Source organism: Ochotona curzoniae, unplaced genomic scaffold, assembly GCF_017591425.1.
Source record: "Ochotona curzoniae isolate NIBS_2020 unplaced genomic scaffold, NIBS_Ocur_1.0 contig_1302, whole genome shotgun sequence".
Classification (NCBI taxonomy): Eukaryota; Metazoa; Chordata; class Mammalia; order Lagomorpha; family Ochotonidae; genus Ochotona; species Ochotona curzoniae.
In genome coordinates, this window is record NW_024465035.1 from 1,835,025 (window position 1) to 1,856,729 (window position 21,705).

The 21,705-nt window shown below is 41.1% G+C and overlaps 1 protein-coding gene across 8 annotated transcripts in view; it reads right to left on the reverse strand.

The window, feature by feature from the left end:
- Positions 1–21,705, reverse strand: part of ARMC8 (armadillo repeat containing 8) — a 78,808-nt gene that overhangs the window by 26,771 nt on the left and 30,332 nt on the right. For 7 of the 8 annotated variants that reach the window (XM_041004399.1, XM_041004417.1, XM_041004388.1 and 4 more), the window contains 5 exons: positions 20,476–20,536; positions 18,131–18,331; positions 15,799–15,894; positions 1,442–1,524; positions 1,099–1,180 (listed from right to left, as the gene is read on the reverse strand). In XM_041004399.1, coding sequence (XP_040860333.1) covers positions 1,099–1,180; positions 1,442–1,524; positions 15,799–15,894; positions 18,131–18,331; positions 20,476–20,536 — 523 coding nt within the window. The remainder of the gene's footprint in view (positions 1–1,098; positions 1,181–1,441; positions 1,525–15,798; positions 15,895–18,130; positions 18,332–20,475; positions 20,537–21,705) is intronic. The other variant, XM_041004428.1, reaches the window with a different exon arrangement.

Consider the following 21,705-nt stretch of genomic DNA (forward strand, 5'->3'; position numbering starts at 1 on the left):
TGGCTCCTGGCTTGAGGTCAGCTCAGATTCAGCCATTGTGGCTATTTGGGGAGTAAATCAGTGGACAGAAGAGCTTTCTTTCCTTTTCTCTATAAATCTGCCTTTCCAATAAAAATAAATAACTCTTTTTTTTTTTAAGATTTATTTTTATTATTTTTTTATTGGAAAGGCGGATATACAGAGAGAAGGAGAGACAGAGAGGAAGATCCTCCGTCCTTTGATTCACTCCCCAAGTGAGCGCAACGGGTCGATACTATGCCGATCCGAAGCCAGGAGCCTCTTCCGGGTCTCCCACACGGGTGCAGGTTCCCAAAGCTTTGGGCTGTCCTCGACTGCTTTCCCAGGCCACAGGCAGGGAGCTGGAAGGGAAGCGGGGCTGCCGGGATTAGAACCAGCGCCCATGTGGGATCCCGGGCGTGCAAGGCGAGGACCTTTAACCACTTGCGCCACCGCGCCGGGCCCAAATAAATAACTCTTTAAAAAAATATCTGGGCTGATGCAGTAGTGTAGCAAGCTAATTCCCGATCTATGATCTCAGTATCCCATGTGACTGCTGGTTCAAGTCCCAGCTGCTCTACTTCCTGATGCCTGGGAATACAGTGGAAGATGACTCAACATCTTGGGCCCCTGAACTCATGTGGGAGATCCAGTAGAAGCTCCTGGCTCCTGACTCTGGACCAGCTTAACTTGCAACCATTTGGGGATTGAACTAGTGGCGGAAAATCTCTCTTTCTCCCTCTCTCTTTAATACTTTCAATTAAATAAATGAAATCTAAAACATAAATAAAAACAAAATCAGGCATTACCAAGATTACGTGTTCTATCTACATTACACATGTTATCTATACATAGTTGTATTTTTCTGCCTTTCCAATACTGAACATTGCCACGACCACTCTGGATACAACTTGAACATGGCATATGAAACACACAGGAAGGCAAGTAATTGAAGCTTTAATGAAGAAAAAACCAAGCAGGTACTTTCCCTTAAACTCACTACGCACAAAACCAGACATACACCTGGGACCAGGAGGATGCCTGCCGGCTCCACCCAGTGCAGGCTCTCTGGGGCTGCCTCTGCCCTGGTGACTGTCTTACCTTCATTAAAGGTTTCCACACGGCATGATCCTGGAAACTGGTTCGAAGCTGCTGCACAGATCTGGACAGACTGTGCAAACATCTACAAAGAATAATCAGAATTAGCTTCACAAGAAGGTCCAAACAAACTGTGTGGCATTTCACAATTACTAATAAACACGTCAAGTGTATCTACAGGCATGGTCAAGTCATCCACGTCAGGACTCTGGAGGCCTGTTCTGTTAATGCCACACACTGTGAATGCACTTGAGCGTGCTTCCCAGTAACACACGAGGAAGAAGCAGAGAGGAAGCAGGCTGAACACGGGGCAAAGCGTTTTACTGAGACCATGTAAAGCTCATACCTGACGGCAGCTAACCGCACCTTGACACTAGACTCAGACAAGCCAGTCACAATCCGGTCCATCATATTCTCAGTCTCAATGATCTGGAGAAAAAGGTTAATGCTGCATAAATAACAACAGGAAGGTGACAAAGTTCACTGATTGCAAATGCAAGAATGTTAATGGCCACTAAGAGTTTGATGCTGCTTGTGGTACGAGGTTTTACCTCTTGAGCAATGGTCTTGTGGGAAGAGTAGGCGGCTCTCACAAAGGTAGGACCCGCCCACTGAAGGGGTCCTACCACAGGTGGAAGGGAAAGGGTATGTCTGTTTATTTCTAAGACATTTTAAGCAAAGAGAGCAGTAAGTATTAGAGATGCTGCATAAACAACTTGGAGAAAAAGTTAGAGAAACAAGGTGGATTCGCACTGGTAACTTCCTGCTGGAGCGACATTCTGAAAAGTCGACACTTATCCTTCGCGATACAAAACCTGCGGGTTTCTCAGTCGCACTGTGGGTATTTTCTTACTAGGAAAGTTGAAAATAATCCAAATATTTAAACAAAACCCTTGCTGCATCTTATTATGGTACTCCTGCTACATGTATGTAATCACCAGTCATGAAGCTTGTACTTTTAACTTAGGACAGCCTATAGTTTTCTTATAGTAAGCAATGTACAGACATAAAGTACAGAGCGTATGGAAGAAATTCAGGGTAAGTTGTATGGGCCTGGGCCTATAATATAATAAAATGGTAAATGCAACATTATTATTAACAAAAATTGAATACTTTGTCAAATTCTATGTGTCATTAATTGTTAAAAAATGGTATCTGCTTTAACTCTCATTCTCTAACATTATTACGATTATTCTCACTGACATTATTAGGACATTTACAACCTTCTTGGTGTCACAAAGCTGAACCCAAATGATCTGACTGCATAGTCCATATCCATAGTCACACTGATAACACAACTCTAGTTCAAGTGTTTCGAGTACAAGCTGTTCATCCAGCAGTCACTGCTCTCACGTTAAAGAACAGCCAGACAGAAAGAGCTTGATATTCAGGCGAAAAAGGAAAAATAGAAAATAAGGTTTTGAAATTCACAATGACCAGGGAAGAGTGTCAACCACTCAGAGGGAAGCACACTGAACTGTAGGTTACAGTCATTCCTATAAACTATACAGTGGCCAAAACCATCTGGGTGCTGAGCTCCTCACCCCAAAGCAGGCCTGGTCTCAGCCTGGCACATACATGTCCTAACACTTCTAACCCCTAAATGCCTTTCTTGCTCTCCCTACCATCTCAACACTCCCTTCTCTTTTTCCTTGACCTGTATACTCTGCTGAGACATGGCACTCGGCATACTGAGCCCCTTCTCCCGCAGTCCTCCTACACTATCCCTGCTCCAAGTCCTAGCTGTGGTCCCTTCTCCCTGATGCCTCAGCCCCTTTGCCAACCTCTTTTTTTTTGGGGGGGGGGGCGGGAATCTTCCTTTCTGGACACAGGTGACTTAATGTTCTCATTTCCTATTCAAGTGTTTCCAACACTTTTTTGTGCTTCTTTATTCTTTATGATGGAAGCTCAAAGCCCCTTCTTTTACCTTGACCCTAAACTACCTTCCCAAACTTGTCTTGCATTTTTACTCTGCCCTATCCTATTAGATTCTTTCCTCTCAGCCTGCCTTATCTTCCCCAATAGACAGTGTCCAAATTTTAACATCTTGAAGCTACAGCCCTCTCTTCCCTTCCCATTCTTAAACGGATTATTTGTCCCAAAAGTTCTGTCCATGTCTAAACATATGACAATGTTGCAGCTTTAAGGCAAGCTCAGTAGAGGTAATTTCTTAATCTAAAATTCCATCCCAGAGTTCTTTTTCCTGGTCTCAATTTCCATACTCCCTGTTTCTTGACACAAAGTAGACATTAAATGGAACTGTGTATGTCCCATGCTGTATTTATCATTCCCCTTACTCCAGTCCTGGCTAAACCTGCTTTTCTCCAGTTTTCCTATCTTGCTGCTAATGGTATACTCATTTTCCCAGCCACTAAATTCGTACTAAATTTTAAAAATTTTTTCACGCAGTTGAAAAGCAGAAAACAATTGACTGACCCTCTATCGACTGGCTAGCCAATGCCCAGGGCTGGGCCAGGCAGAAGCATGACGCCTGGAATTCTACTTGTTCCCCCATCCCCACTTAAGTGTCTTCTAGCGCCTTACACGATGCATCAGCTGGATGGTAAGTGGACAAATCGGAACTCAAACCAGCATTCCAATATGGGATGTGAGCAGCCCAACCAGTAGCTCAACCCACTGTGCCACAGCAACCACCGCTGTATTAATTCCTTAATAATTGTTTGCCACTGTAAACTATATTCATCCCATCATTATTCCATTCCATTAAAGTCATTAGGACTTTGTTATATTTTCTTGGTGCAACAGCATCGTATTTTCTTAACTACCCAATCTTCTGTGCTACATCAATGTATAAAATGACTGGATAGCTGATAGTTTCCCTCAAGCAAGCGTTAGTCACTGTTCTGAAAACAGACAAGGATGAGTCAAGACTTTTAGCGCAGAAAGCAAACTAGATGCTGGGGCAAAAGTCCTTGGCACTGTAGGGCTAGATGCCTCAAAGTTCCAGGAAGCATGTGAAATCATTTTTGCTTAGGAATAAGAAGCAATAACCTGGGAAGTTATCTATGCTGGATATAGTGAGATAATCAGAAAATAAGGTGGTGATGGTAGGAAACATGGATGGGAAACCTGCTTACTCTCAGTATGGGTAACATGGGCCCAAGCAAAATGTCAAAGAGGCTCCCGGTATGTTCACTGACCACAATCATCCAAAGATAAACGTTTACCAAAAGACAGGACTATTGAAACAATAACGTAGGCATTTTAATAAAGTGTATCAGAGTATAGCTATAGACTGCAAATCCCTGAAATTGCATAGCACTATAAAACTTCTGATTTTACACAACCGATAGGCCAGAAGATTCTGCAAGCTGAGTACGGGCTCCTTTCCAAAGTTAGGCTGATGCTACAAAGACGTAGGGAGAGGGAAGTCTGGTGATTCGAAACAAAATGAGCAGGAAAAGCAGGACAATCCAATGTCACTTCATCCCTCTCTAGCATCCAGTATAATGAAAGCATACGGCAATGATGACTTTACCTCCAACTGTTCGCAATCATCAGTGACCAAAACTCTGTCTGGATAAAACTATCAAGCTGTTCAGAAGCAAAAGGGAAGGAAGGTAGAAGCAGGGACCATAGACGGCACAGGTAAGTCAGGGTGCTTTGCTGCTTGATCTGATGGCAGCAGGAGTCCTTGAGGAATGAGTGCAGCCATGGGAAGGTAGGGGGCAACCACTGCCAAAAACAAGAGTTTACTACTGATCGGGAAAGGATCACTGTTGACATACTCAGGCCAGAGGACGCAACGGAACCGTTACTGCCCTTCACTCCAACACAGTGTGCAGCTCCGAGCTTTCCCTTCAGTCTCCTGAAACCTTGGGAATGGGAAGATAGCTGTAAGACGCCTGGCAAATTCTCCCCAAGTCAAAATAGAAAACAGCAGGGCTTCAGGCACAAGCTGCCCCTTCTTAGACCAGTCTATGATGTCTGCAATAGCAAGCTGCGGTTTCTAAATGAGCTTTTAAGGAAAGAAGTTAGGGTTCTAGAAAGCATACTAAACTGTCTGATTCATCTATTCCATCAAGAACCTCAGCCTGGCTATGAGAATGAAAATAAAATTTAGAACATGAACCCCATACTTCAGTCCAAAAGGGCATGCTGAGACCAAGTGCACGAGTACTATGATCTATGATCTAAGCAGGCTTTGCCAGCCTTGAGGATCGTGATTCCATCTGCTATGTGGATAAAAAAGCTATTACACTGAATGCACTGATAAAATGAGGCAAGAAATGTGATAAGACAGGAAAAGGTTCCAAAATGACTTCACAGAAGTTTTCAGATCAGCACGGAGCAATGTGGTTGTGGTTACTGCCACGGTGCTTTGACACCACAACCATCGAACACAGCACCAAACAGCTCTGCAGGCCTGGGGCTGGAAAGTCAAAGCATTAAGATGTGGGTCCAAGATGCCTTTAACGACTGCCTGTGCCATGCTCTAAAGCCTTTCGACGGAGTGTGCCAAGTCCTAGTCATGCAGAAGCATCTCAGACCGTCCCAGGAGTAGCAGCAAAGCAAACTGCAATTAGAGTTGCTTGTTACTTGGTTCTTTGTTGGAGGTTTCCCAACCAAAGTTCAGCAAATGCACCTTGTGGCAAAGCTGGTGGGATATGCTTTAAAACTGCCCAGCCAGAAGGGGTCCTGATGATGAGCTCAAACCTGAATGGCGAGGCCACCCCTTTCACTGCTTTACGGCAGGCATGGGTTGTGAAGTTAAGTACAGAATTACACCGCAGCGTTGGGCAGGCATTTGGTAAAGCAGTTGGGACATTTCCTGAGCACCCACATCTCCAAACAGTATAAGGCTCCAGCCTTGGCTGTGCCTCTGGACCCCAGTTTCCTGTTCACTAACGAGCACTCTGGGAGTCTTAGGCACCTCAGGTGATGGGTCAAGAGTTTTGGCTTCCGCTACCCACACAGGAGACCTCGACTAAGCTCCCAGCTCTTGGTTTCCAGCCCTAGTTTTGCTGGTGTTTGGGCTGTGATCTGTGGATGGAAAACTTCTGTGTCCCTCTGCCTTTCAAATAAAAATGCTTTAAAATAGATTTTATCTTAAAATGGTCTTTTAAGGTCAGTGGATGGTGTATTACATATCTTCCTGCTAGACCTTCAGTCTTCATGACTAAACGCTTTGACTAAGATTTTTTAAGACTTATTTATGTGTTTTTTTTTTTATTGGAAAGGGAGATTTGCAGAGAGAAGAGGAGACAGAAAGGTCTTCTGTCTGTTGGTTCACTACCCAAGTGGCGACAGCTGGAGCTGAGCAAATCCAAAGCCAGGAGCCAAGAGCTTCTTCCGGGTCTCCCATGCAGGTGCAGGATCCCAAGACTTCGGCCATCCCCTATTGCTTTCCCAGGCCACAAGCAGGGAGCTGGATGGGAAATGGAGCAGCTGGGAAACGAATCGGCACCCACATGGGATTCCAGATCATGCAACGCGAGGATTTAGCCACTAGGCTATTGCACAGGGCCCTTTTGCTAAGATTTCTGTCTCTGCTATTACAGTTTTTGATGAGGACCATCAAAACAGGATCTGGGCACCCTGCCACTACGATGAGACTCCCATGGCCTATGTGGGAGGGGCATGCCCGGCTCGGACAGATCACTGAGCAATGTGTCATTCCAGAATTTCATTAAGTATTTACAAAACGTCTTCCCTTCTCTTATTCTTCAATTCATATCACTTCTATGTTCACACAAAATTTTTCCAGTGCCTTGAGCTTGTTTCTACAGAACATCTAGAGGCATGGAATTGGGTGAAATGACCTCTCTCCTTTCAGTCACAGAACTTAAAGAAAAAAAGCAGTTAGAGCTGATCGCTTTGGAGGAGGAAGATTGCTTACGCTGGGCCCACTCTCAGGCATCTATAGTTCACTGTTGGTTGTAAGTGTCTTTAAATGATTATTTTTCTAATAGTTGGAAACTTCACTTATGTTAAATGTTACAAAGAAACATTCAAATAAGTACCCCCCCCCCAGGAAAACTTGTGTTGAGTTCTCTTTCCACTCCCATAATCACACTATGTCAGAAATATTTATGTTGTGTAAAAATATAACAGTGCTACTATCAGAAAAATCTGTCTACATGTAAGAGTTGAACTTTTAAAGTTCAATCATTAGATCACTGGCAGAACACACTGCAGCTGCTGGCTGACTTTTCATCGTTCATGTACTATCTTCTGTTTGCCATCCCAGGGTTACGAATGATGCAGTGCCCAGGAACTGTGCACCACAAAGACCCTGCTAGTTCCTGTTCACCTAAACACAGCCACACATACCACAGTCATTATCTTACAGGTCGCCAGCTAAATTTTTAGATCCAGACTTGTAAAATTTGCTCAGGATACACAAGTAAAACACCTATTATATGCAAACATTCTTTCAGTGCCGAGTATCTTAGGTTGACACAAGAACAGCCATTATACAGAGATGCAAAGATTCCAAAGTGTGGTTTCAATTCCAAAAACTGAGGCTTGTAAAAATTAAACACTGAATCTACAAGTCTATATAGTAGACTTAAAAAAAATCACTGGAAAGTGGAATTATAAAATATTTTGACATCACAAAGTAACTCTACTTTCATGGCGTTCTTGAAATACTTGTGCGATGACGTCATTCTGGCTACCCGCCCTCTGATAATACAGATCACACCCAGGCAGTGCCTGCAGAGAAACACTTCCGCTTGACACAGAAGAGATGCAGATGTAAACAGTCTTTATTCCATGGGTCAAAACTTCGGAAACAACCACTTTTAGTATTATGGAAGAAAAAGATGAGAATGCTTTCAAGTAAATATTTTCTTATGAGCAACTTCTCCAGGTTCGTTCATAAAAGGCTAATTTATCACATCTGGATGTAATTACCAGGGCCAAATTCACTTTCAGTGTGCGTGAAACTTTTTTTTTACACATATGAAGCCCCTGGGATTACTAAAACTGCAATTTAGAAGGTATTTACAAGCTTCACAGGGTACAATAGTCTATTTTATTCCTGGGCATACAAGGAGATATACCATCAATATTACAAGACAAATGAATGAAAGTATCTCATTACCCACTTTGGCACCACAAACCCCAAGAGAAACGATGCATTTTCTAAACACAATCACAACCCACTAGTGCAGACTGCTAATGTATTTAAGTTCTTTTTTTCCACTCATTTTAGAGTAATTACACATTCAATGAAATTTCTCACTACTGTATATCCCAAGTTGGGTATAATACGGATAGGTAACTCTATATGACTGGAGTGACAATGGTTAGGAGCCCAGGCTATGGAGTGACACTGGGCTAAGACTTACACAGGGTTCAGGACTTCATAGCTGGGTGGTCCTGGTCAATTTACTTGTTCTATAATCTTCAACAGCTATCTCACAGACTGGAATGTGGCTTAGTGGTGATACTAGTCCAGCATAAATTGAGCACTTTAACAAACAGCAGTAGCAATAACTGGTTTCCTCAACAGATCATTTAAGATGAATCACATGAGTTTTGCACATCCCTGTACCACTTAAAATATCTGGCAAAGCTTGCTTAATCCAATCTTGCCTAAGAAATGAACAGTAGGGGCTGGTGCTGTAGCATACAAGATTAAGTTTCTGCCTATGGTGCTGGTATCCCATTCAGGCACCAGTTCAAGTCTTGCCTGCTCCACTTTCAATTGAGTCCCCTGCTAATATGCTTGGGAGAACAGTGATTGACGCCCACATGCTTGGGTCACTGCACCTGTGTGGGAGACCTGGTGGAAGCTCCAGGTTCCTGGCTTTGGATTCACTCGCTTCAGCCACTGTAATCACTTGAGAAGTGAACTAGCAGATGGAAGAGCTCCAACTCTGCTGCTTCTTTCTCTGTAAATCTGTTTTTCAAATAAATAAATCTTTCAAGACAAGGGTTCATGACTGTACTTTTGGGTTTGCCTTGCTTCCTTTAAAAAACAAGTAAACAAATGAATAAATGAACTGTATCCATTATTCTCGGGCAGAGCATCTTATTCAGGCATCTTTGGTCATCAACATGTAGAATATAATACTAAACCTTATCCTATTAAAACGTCAGCTTTCATCTAATTTGTTCAGGGACAATCACATGCTATAACCATTCAAAAGGATCGGCATGTGGGAAGCATCTAGAGACGTGCCGTGGAGCAGGCGCTGAGTTCTGCCTTTTTGAACTCACTAAAGCCGCTCACCCAGCCTCTGTCTCTCACTCTCCCGGCACTGGCAGGGCCCTGTACCGTCCTGTATTTCAGCACACTGAGGCAAATGGGCAGTCGACATAACCACACAGGATTAACAATGTCTTGTGAAAAGGACAGACAGAAAGCATTTCAGGTTTTGTGAGCCACCAAACTCTGTGAAAACTACTTAACCTGCTGCTGTAGTGCAGAACAAAGGCAACACAGAAACAGACAAAATCTCTGAGCTGCAATGTGGCTTCAGAGATGGAACTTTGAATGAACTATCTGTACAGTGAAAATATTACTCTTTTTAAAATTTCTCCTAATCATTCAAATGCAAAATCATTATTATTTCATGAGGCAAACAATTCTATGGGTAACACGTACTTCCAGGTATACAATCTGCCTACCCTGTGCTACCATCTTTAATTATAGGAAAGAACGTAGCAACAGTTCTGATTTAAGGTCAGGGACTCTGAAAACACTTCATTATACCAAGCATTTCATTTAGTTCCAGACAGAACATCCTTGAAAATCCAACAAACTCATTTTAGCTTTATGGATCTAAGAACGACCATGTTTTACCCATTTTTTAGTTTATAAGACATCTATTATTTTAAATAGGTTACAAACAACTAATAAAATAATCTGTATTTTATACTTGAAAAAAACTAAAACTTAAGCAGTAACAAGACTACAAACACTACAGCCTTCTATTTTATATCTACATTTAATGAAAGTTCAAAATAAAAATGATTTACCAAATGTTTCTATTGTTTATATAGCATTATCACGCCCAGGTTGCTTCTCTCAGCTGCTGACGGTCAAGGGTATCACTTCTGGAGACAGTGGCGACACCCCGCCTGTCCGCGTCGTCGCTCAGGATACTTACCGCTGTGCGTGCATGCGGCGGCGTGCCTTTACAACGCTTTGGAGAGTTAGCCTTAGGAAGATGCCTGACGTTCAACCACACAGGAGGTCAAGGACTGTGCCTGTGGGTGAGCATGCCACTATGGGGAGCTACCCGTGGGGAACCACGGAGAACGCCCCCAACTCCCAAGGTCTTGTTCCACATGCAGCCTACAGCTTAGACACAGCTCTTTGGGTCATCTGATTTCATGGCAGAGGCAACTACGGATCTCTGACATGGTGACCACTCAGAATGATTGAGCTGCAAACATATTTTTAAAATTGTGTTAATGAAACACTTATATCATTACTCAGAACAACTAAAAGCAAAATCACATGATAAAAAACAAAGCAATGCTATTAAGCTTTGGAGACAGCAAAAAGAAAAACTAAAAGTTTCAAAATACACCTTAAAGCCCCACAGCATTCACATATAGAAAAAAGTTTCATTTGTTTAAAACATGAGCATAGGGCCTGGTGCAGTAGCCTAGCAGCTAAAGTCCTCGCCTTGAATGAGCCGGGATCCCATATGGGTGCCGGTTCTAATCCCGGCAGCTCCGCTTCCCATCCAGCTCCCTGCTTGTGGCGAGGGAAAACAGTCGAGGACAGCCCAGAGCCTTGGGACCCTGCACCCACATGGGAGACCCAGAAGACGCTCGAGGCTCCTGGCTTTCGGTGGCACAGCTCGGGCCATTGCGGCCACTTGGGGAGTAAATCAGCAGATGAAAGATCTTCCTCTCTGGTTCTCTTCCTCCTTGTATATCTGACTTTCTAATAAAAATAAACAAATTAAAAACAAAAACAAAAACATATTTGGAATCCAGTTTCATAAAAATGATGATCCTTTAGAGAAATGACAACCATGGACAGTTACACTGGATAACTAAAGCAGAGTACGAGACGGAATCCGGCCTCCTGAAGACATGTTACCCACGTCTCAGCTACTTACTGATATGCACTGTATATTTATGTAAAATCCCTTCTTTGCAATCCTATGTACATCTCCAAAGTTGTTCCCTTTTTCTTCTAGTATGTAAAAATATAAGGTAGCAATTTATATCTGTTGAATAAATTCACTTAAGGCATTCTAATAAGTGCTTCCATTTATTAAGCAAGTTTAATGCGGCAAACACTGTCATAAACTATATTAAATACATCACATCTTATGTTTACAATGATTTCAGTTGTTACTTTTGCTAGGACAAAGAAGCAACAGAACAGACTGTTAGTATTCACTATGCCTTTGTTATTTTTCTCTGCTTATTTGTCTCCTGAGGGGAGAAAAGCTGGACTCTGAAAAGCAGTCCATCTCGTTCCTTCTGCATCCTGTCACTAAGCCATCTCACTGCCGTCCCCACACAGAAGACAAACAAAACCTTTAAAGACTTCATGTTTTCAATTGTTAAAAATGTAAAACAAAAGGCATTTTAAAAGCATTAAAATGGCAAAAATTAAGCTATTGAATTTCAAGTTAATTGAAGGATAAGCACCATAACTGTTACCAATAATTCTTTGAGTCTCAGTAAATTCTCTCCAGCCATTTCAGTCTTTCCTCTGACTTCCTGAGGTTTTATTTTAAATGAAGAGGTTCTGCGGTTACATCATCTCCTACCTACTCAGTGGGCAGCTTAGAGAACACAAAGTTCGATCAGTGTATGTAGAACTCAGTGTAATAGTGGTCTTAAAAACCAGACATCAGTAAGTGGGAAGATAACATTCTTCACAGTCATAAAAACCACTATACAAAGTAGGTTGTGACTAAGAATCAAGTCAATTTCTGTAAACCAAACCATTTTTTTTCGTGCCTAGAAAATGTGGTCAGGGTCAAGCCAGACATGACGTGCATGTTCTCTGCCCTACAGTGAAGTCAGCAGAAGACACAGCCTGAGACAACCTGCCTCTTTCCACACGGGAGTGGCCTGCACGCTGTGCTGAAACAGGGCACCCCTTGCTGCATGAGCAGATGAGGAACGCTCCGCTTCGCATTTCTCCTCATCTCCATCTTTCTCTCTCTCTCACACACACTTGTCAGCGAGGTTAAGACAGTACTTAATACAGACAAGACTATCTATAATTTGGTTTGAGTAGTTAATACTATAATCTGGCAATAAGGCTCATCCATTTTCTTTGTTTACTTTCCAGATTCTACCAATTGTAGATGCTGGAAACTACAGTAATGAAAAAAAAAGATCACATTCTAGTTCCTCAAAAGGGGTCTCGTATTACAGTGTCAGTACTGATCATTTAGGAGGAAAGCTTTCTGAAAGCATCTATTAGTTAGTAAATACAGTAAGTAATTAACATTTGGACTGTGTTTTTATAAAAAATAAACACATCCCAGTTTATTCATTTTCTTGAATTTTAACTTATGATGAGTAGGTAACAACCAAGGCCTTGATAACAGTAGATCCTGGCTATGAAGCAGCACATTCGAAATTACAGAATTATTTGCCACGGCCGTGTCTGCATTGCTCCACCACTGCTGGTGGTGTCAGTACTCTACACATAGTTCGATCGATTTACCTGATATCTTCTTTTCACTGTCCCACTGAATCTCGGCTTGCTCACCAGTACTAAAAAACCACAAATGTGGAATGTTTTCACCATAAACTAGACTTCCCCTGCTGGCACTGCTAGTGGTTCAGTTATTGCTAGCATAATACTTTCTCCACTGAACTCTCAGTTCCTGCCTCCACCATCACCGCTCCAACCATAACCCAATCAGGGTCAGTTACTGCAGGTGGTTTGATGTGGCCAGACTACAACTGTTACCCAATTCAATGAGCCTCCATTCTTCCTGAGGATTCTTTTCCCTTTTCACTTCACAAACAATTGTAGTGTTTTTCTTTCTCACCTGCAGAATTCCTTGCACTAGCACCTTCCTCTTTTATTCCAGCTGACAAGACACCAAAGGAAAAAAATATGCCAACAGAATGATGAGAGGATGTAAATGTAGGACCAGAATATCAATGTTGCACAGGGTTCACGCAGATACAGGCATGTTAACAGGGAATGTCTCTCTACATGTGGCCATCTCTGTGCTTAACAGATGGGCTCCAGGAAGTGTGCTACGGTGCTTTCATCTGAGGGGAGGACACTACACTGCCCCAGGTAGGATGGTCAATCTGTCACCTGCAGGTCAGTCAGTCTTCAACTGAATTTTGTCTGGTTAGAGAGAAGGCATCAAGAAACAACAGAACAGGCCCTTAGAAGTCTCTGGAAGCAGAAAGAGACATTTTCTGGAAGAAAGCAGGCAGGTCTCATTCCCTGGACTTCTCAGTGTAATTGCCTTCACTCCCTGCTCTTGCTTTCTCTCCTTCCTTCTGCCTCCTTTGCTTACTGGGATAGAAAGTGTTTGCTGTATTTACTCATTTATGTTTCCCATTTTAAACTTAAAATAGGGTCTCCTGAAACAAGAAAACATTTTTGTAATTTTAGCGGGGAGTTGGAAGAGGTAGGAAAGACAGTGAAAGTTCTTGAAATTTCTTTCAGAGATTCTCCACTCTTCAATTCAGTGAAATGAAATTCCATCTTGACAAGTACAAACATTGTACTCCCAAAAAATTACATATTGAAGTTTAAATCTTGACACACACAAAAAGAATACAAAGTTCACCGGGTGTAAGTATAAATCCGAAAGTGTTTAAGTATAAAATTCAAAGTTTTTGATGTAGAAAGCAAATAAAAATCTATGCAAACAATTATTTCAACAAAAAACAGAAATAAATGCATTCAAAGGAAGAGTCTGCCATTTTTATACACTGCAAACAAGGATTTTCCATCCCTAGAGCCAGTCTTCAAACTCATTCTTACCACAAAATTTTGTGTTTCCCATTTTACAATCTTTTTGGTAGTTTCTATGTATTATAATCAATTCTCCAGAAGTAAAATCTCTTCCTAAAGGATCTATATAAACCCCATCATATAAAAATGTCACAGCATCTTTTCTTCACCACACAGAAAAACTGTAATTAATAATTATAACTTATTCTTTATTAGTCATCTTTCTACAGAAAAGATCAGAAATTAACCTTATCAGAAAAGTATACATATTAAATTACAAGTTTTAATAAATTACTGATTAGACGATTGCAAGTTATTTCTAGCACATATCACAAATAATTCCAAAACAATGATTTATTAACAAAAAAAAAATACAAAGTAATACAAATGGGCATCCTATTTCCCGCATTATGGACCATCTGTCTATCTCCCTTACAGTCCAAGACATGGCCGTTGGAGCTGTGAAAATAGGACATCTGTTTTCAAAGGGCTTTCATAACCATGCCCAAACTGCTGCATATTTAAGCTACACAGGCCATGTTTATTTAAAAAAGAACTCTTTAATCTACATGAGTCTCCATACAAGCCTCTCCCCTTGCAATACACCATGTGCTGAAAAGTCAATCAAACACAAGAGAGCCAATGAGTACACACCATGTTAAGTCTTGAAAAAAGTTTACAAGTGAAAACTTTTGTTTTTAGAAAACAAAATTATTTTTATAGCTATGTACTAAAAACACTTAAGGTTTAAAATATCTTGCCAAATAAACTAAACTGAGACAACCTGGAAAATATTCAGCTTATGAACTAAAGCTACTTACATATCTATTATTTCAATTTCTTCAAGGATGGTTCTTTTCCAATTCATTTCAACAAACTTAAAAGTTCTTCCATCTTTCTCTTTCTACGGGCCTGAAATATTCTCTGAAATCATGGTAAACTTTAACACTTTGTGATTGTTCTTACAGAGCTCCTTAAAATGCCAACACAGATGGGGAAATTTCATAAACCATTATGCTCAGTAAATAATGCCCTATTTGTAATTTCTACTATGGCTAGTCAAGACAAAACAAGTAGTTTTGCCTGCTAATGATCCTAAAAGCTCTGTTTTGAATTTTCTACATTATTTATGTTCCTGAAAGGTTTTGTTGAGGGACCCCACTCAGAGCCTAGAACTACACTCTACCTCTTACTTACAATTATTCTGATAAAGACACGAGTACAGTGTTAGACTAGGCAGCAGTAACCTAAGGGTGCTAGACCAGTAACACATTTTTTTGGGAGCTGGAAAATTCAGATGACCATTCACTAAACATAAAATCATCATTCCACAAAAATTTTATTCACATTAAAACTTGCACAGTAGCAAAAAAAAAAAAAAAATCAAAACATAAGACTAAGCCACATATCCAAGAACAATATACAATAGAGATTTGAAGTTCTCAGCCGCATTGGAAGATATTTATATAAATAACATATACAATTCTAGTGTTAGATCTTTCAAGGTGTCTGAAGCTTCACAGTGCTAAAATTGATTTTTATCAGAACACATGCAAAGTGTGCAACACAATAATTCATATTAATGACACACACACAAAAAAGCACGCCAGTTATTTGTCATTCCAGCACGGCCATGCCACTCCATTTCTAAAAGCAAACAACCCCAGATCCGGGTCCCATTCATTCTTCAATTCTGCCTTTAGTCACTCTGCTTTAGAATATGCAGTCACTGTCAGTGCTCTTCAGCACGCCTTTCAGGTGGACGCCACTCCCTGCCTGCTGGCTGCCAGGACTGGGGGACGCCCCTCTCCCAGACTCACCTTCTTCCGGATGTCTTCATCATTCGCTCCCAGAGAGGCATAGAGCTTGAACGCGGCCTGGCGGAGTTCATGGGCATGCTTTAAGTCATGGTCAAGCTGCAGAAAGGAAGCAAAGATTATGTTCCAAATCAGTCTACAGATTAAATCTTGAACAAAATACCTGAGTGGTGCCGCTGACAACTGTTGCTGCCACTGAATTCTTCAGTTATTTCTGGGTTCTGTTCATGCATGACTGTGACCGCGCTGGCTGTCTCTGTCCAGATCTGAAACGCAGTCTGCTTCTATTTGGAAGTGAACCCCACAACAATTCACACTAAATCAAAAACTGCTTTATGAATGTCTGAACCCTACAAGTTCCATGCTCCCAGATGGTAACTCCAGTGCCATGGGGCTTAGTTACTCAAACGAGTAGCTTCTTTTTTTCCAAAGGAGTTACGTGGGAAAGGCACCCTCTTACCCAATGATGCAGATACTGTTTCTAATATTCCAAGATTTTATTTTGTAAATGTTTTCAAAGCACCAACTGACATACCAGCTAGAAAGTGTTGAGACTTGGTATTGTTTTATCAATGAACAGTTTTAAGTTAAATGTCACTGTGGTTTTTAAAGACGAGAAAATTTAAGTAGGAAACATACTTTACGCTAACAAGAAACCACACACACACCAAAATTTTAAAAAAAAAGCCATTTAAAGTAGTTCTGAAGGCAATTCTTAAAACTGTTCCAAAATGGATTTCACAGAGCTTTTTTTTTTTTAAAATCTATCAAGGCCAATTATAAAGATGGATCACTGGAGGAACATTCCAACACACAATATCAGTTCTGTAAGCCTCTAAACTATACTCCAGTTATAATTTACATATAGCCATAATGTGAGAATTTCTATGAATCTAGTACGTATACTTTCATAGTCAGAAACCTTTAGACAATCCATCACCATAATTAAAGGTGACAAAATCAACTCAAATGTTGCATTGGGAGAGCATTATAAAAATATTATTCCAGTTTTTCTGTGATGAAAATGAAATATAAACATTCTAAGACATAATCTACAGATTAAATAATTTTCACATACTTAAGTTAGTAGTCTTTAAAACCATGTTTCCTCGCTCTCTGGCTCATCACAGCATCTGCTGCCTTGCTGGCATGACCACTCCAAGGTGTGTGGGAGGCCATGGCAGGGCTTAGTCATGGGTTCTCGAACTTCTGTCAGAGCTGGCAAAGAGCCAGTGTATCTAATTAATGTAACTACCAATGCAGGTTCTTTTCAGGTACTTCCTAACAGAAGAGACATATCCTTAGCAGTTTGTTTTCTCTTCAACATTAATTGCCAAGTAAACAACTGTCTTCTGAATGAGAATCTTGCAACTCAGAATTCAGAAACATAGGGGAAGCCATAAGAACTATTACCATGGGAATAAGGGTGTTGCAAGCAGTCACGTTCAGGAAACAGTACTAGCTACTGGTTAAGAGGCAATGCTCTCCATCATGACCTTACAGAATACTTTATGCTTAAGAAAAATGGATGACAAACAGGCCGAGAAGTAACAAGTTAAAAGAATACTGACGTACTCTAAGGAAGTTAAATTTTCAGAAAGCATAATTTAGTCATCAACAGTCCCCAGATACTAAATCACAATACTATGAAATCCCAAAATCAAGAAAAAGACAGGAATAGGTAGCAGGAAAAAATTGTTTTGATGGAGAATAAAGTTTGATCATTCAGTCTGTAACGAAAAGATCACAGATGCTGAGTCACTGCTTGGGCTGCCCCAGACCACGGGGGAGCACCTGGGCCGCTCTTGGCCTCCATTCCGCTCCAGCTCCCGTTTCTCAACATCCCAGATGGCAACAGGTGATGGTTCAACTGAATCCCTGCCACTGACACGGCAGACCTGGACTGAGTGTCAGCCTCCAGGCCAGGGCCCGACTCCACTGACTGGCGCAGCTTAGGAGAGTGAACAAGTGGCTGGGAGCTGTCTCTTTGCCTTGCAACACACACACAGATTTTCCTTGATATCATGAATGAGAATACAGCAACAGAGATGATTCTGTGGCCTTGACTAGGATTAGATAATGTGATAAAATTGCAATACTCAACTTAAAGACTGTGCTATCTGGAGGTTTAAGTGAGTGTTAAATATGTAATTTTCTCCTTTCCTGCTTACCTGCTTAGCAAAAACCCTACAAACAATACTAGTTATATAATCAAAGATAAATGACTCTCCTATTTAAAATGGTTTTGTGCTGTAATTGCTAATCGGTTCAAAGTTGTGAGCAGTGAAGAAGACACTAACAATCCTCCTGAGTGGCGGAGGAGGAGATGACATACCCTCTTGATGTCAGTGATGGCGCTCACGGAGCTGGGGTACTTGAAGTAGTCGGCAAGCATGGCGATGAGGTGGTCCGTCACGCTGGCGATCCTCTGCAGCTCGACATCGGGCTCAATGAGATAGGCGAGGGTCTCGGCTCCCTCAACTCGCTCCTCCAGCAGTCTCTCCTTACTGCACATCCGAACCAAGCACGGCAGTGTCTGAAAGGCAGTGAGATCAATCACTGGGTTTTTGGTGAAGGTAAAATCTTGATGCGTATATCATAACTCAGTCAACTCAGAGGTTTTCTATGGGGAGTTATGTCTGCCACCAGTACCCCCTCTACTACTTTTCAACAAAAGATTCTTCAAAAAGGAAAACCAAAATTCAGTACCAATTAATCATCTGTGCCAACATTCTTAACCATACACTGAAGTATGTCGACAGACTCTTAACATTTGTGATGTTAAGACTGAAACTTAAATCTTAAAAACCAACATTCAAGAATCCCTAGCAAATCATGTGCGATGGCTTTATTCACCTACATATTTATTTACCTAAAAGAGATCCAGCATTGAGTCAGGAATGATTTTGCCATAAAAGCATGCAATCTTTTCCTTAGTAATATGGTTGGGATGCCTTTTTTGGCTTGGGAATTTGTATGTATAGTTGCAAAAACAAAACACAGCCTTAACAATTCAGTGTCTTCACCACTTCTCATAGTCCACTACTTGTCCCAAAACGGGAGTGACGTGTCTGAGTAACAGCTAGCGTTTTCCAAGAACGCGCTGGAATGATATGATAGCTAATAATCCAAGTTTCCATCTGAGGCTTTTCAAAGCTCTTGACAGCGGTTCTGGTAATTTATCTACATTTGGGCTGAATAAAAACATGTATTTACTATTTTTAAGGCTTTAATGAATAATATGAAAATACATATTACAGCAGAATTGTATGAAGCTTTGCTCAGTGATCACAGTAAACTGTGTTTTCTTCCATTGTTTAGTTCCTACTACATGTTTACCAGAGTTAACACTTTCTTGCTGACTAATGATTTCCCATTAGGCTAGTTTAGGTTTTCTACTTCAACCCTAGGCTTTGAATGGGGAGGGCCTTCTCTTTTTGTCCCAATAGTACTATTTATCAAAATCATAAACTGATGCTTACTGAATTTAATGCCCCCCAACTACATCATGAAGGATACCACTGGGCTGAGGTAGTGGCTCAGGAGGCTAGTCCTCTCCCTGCAGCACTGTCACCCCACATGGATGTGGGTTTGAGTCCTGGCTACTTCGTGTCTGACCCAGCTCCATGTCAATGGTCTGGGAAGGCACTGGAGGACAGTCCAAGTCCTCGGGCTGCTGCATCCACAGGGGAGACCTGGGAGAAGCTCCTAGCTTCAGCCGTAACAGCCATCTGGGAAGCAAACCAGTAATAGAAGACCGCTCTCTCCCTAGCTTTCCTTCTTCCCTCTGTAAATCTGCCTCTCAAAGAAGCATCAAAAACAAAACTAACTTATTACCATTGAGGAATAAAAGGAGAGCAAGAGAAGTCAGTAAGCCAGGCTCACCTGCAGGAAAGCCCTTAGCACTCCAGGCTGAGCTGCTCACTTAGAGACGTCCTGACATCTGCTTACATGAAGTACTTACCAACAACTAAAATATTTGTTCGTTTTCCTAAGGCTCTTTTATCTTTTCCCTTTATCTAACATTTGCAAAATAACACATAATTAATCATGTATACTTGTTTTGCTCTTTATAGATATAGAACATTTTAATATACTCAATATATTATTATCTTCATAACATCCTTTGGGACAGACGAGCAAGAATTACTGCCTCTGTTTTCCTAATGAGGCACCAGAAGAGTCAGGGGCGTTGAGCAGGACAGTAGGGACGGAGCAAAGCCAGAGGTGGGTCTCAGGACACGTAGGGCGGTTCAGGTTGCCTCTGACATCCCACAATGACAACAACTTTCATGTGCACCTGGTTAGTCCCTCATTCTTGGTTTTGAGAATGATACAGTGTTTAGATGTATAGCTGGTAAACTGCCTACAAAACCATACTGCAAACCCAATAACAAACAGATATTAAAATGCATTTTTTATTTCACTTGAATTTCATATACTCTCATGGTTTCTACATTTCCTTAATTATCGTAAGATGAAAAAGTTGTGACAAGAAACAAAATATTCTGCTTTGCTATTGAAAACACATCTAGAATTAATTTTTAAAAACTATAAGGCAGGCATATTTTATGCCACATCTACATTTAAAAATACATAAAAAGCAGAAATGCTGTTAGACATACTTAATATTTATATAACTGTAATTTCCAGGTTTTCAGAGGGAATTTATTAGTTTACCTTTAATACAATACAGCCGTCATCTGTCCGGATCGCTCCCGCTCTGCACATGTAAGTTAAACTGCAATGAGATGACAAAAAGTAAGTTTTAACTCAAATTTTAAAGATTTAAAAATTATCTGCCTTTGAAATTTTAATTAAAAAAAACTATCATTTACTTTTATGCCCCATCCCCAATTTATTTATTTTTGAAGTTTCTGTTACAGGGCAGGGAAGAGAGGAGAGAAACACAATCTTTCATTCTCTGGTTCACTCTCCAGGTAATTCCAAAAGCCAGTGCTAGACAAGGCTGCAGCCAGGAGCTTTTCCGGGTCTCCCCCAGGGGTGGCAGATACCCAAATACTTCCTTTTTCTGTCACTTTTCCAAGGCTGCCTGCTGGGAGCTGGATCAGGAGTGCAGCATGCCAGCCACAACTTGCACCCATGCATGTGATGCTGGCATCACAGGCAGGCAGTAGCTTTACTCACTATGCCACAATGCCATCCCCTACTGTCACATAGCTTGAGCAAGATTTTGACATTTCCTTATCTGAAGTTCAATCTAATAATGGAGGAAAACTCACATACATAAATAGATACTGAGGCAAATATTAACAACAAAAAACACAACAAATTATTTTAAAAATTAGTAACCTAACAAATGAAGACATTTTGAAGCTTGGACACTAAATACATGTGAATTCTTTATGCTTTTCTCCATACCATACATTTCAAATTTTCTATAATAAAGAGAGGATTGTTACAAATAAAAGACCAAAACAGTAGCTCAATTTATAAATGAAGTTGAACAGAAGTAGTACAGAATACATTTACAGTATTATACAACCGTCCATCAAAAGCTATGCTGGCACGGGCATTGGCCTGTCGGATCAAAGGCCAGCTAAGACATGCACATCTACCGCAGCCGCCATCTGACACCAGCCTTGGCTCTGCAAACAGATGCCGAGAGGCAGTGATGACAGCTCAACAGCCCGAGTCCCTGACACCCAGGCTGCGACCTGGTGCACTGTGGGTATCTGGAGAGTAAGCTAGTGGTGGAAAGTCCCCAGCAAAAAACTAGAACACTGTTTTGGTTTTTGAAAAAACTATACAAAAACAGGAAAATCTCTTACTTACATTGTAGAAGGCTGAGATTTTTGTGCCTGTTACTATTCACGGGTAATTCACTGAGAATCTCCAATTCTCTTGGAGAACCACAGTTGCACTTAGCACACAACCATATAGAACAGG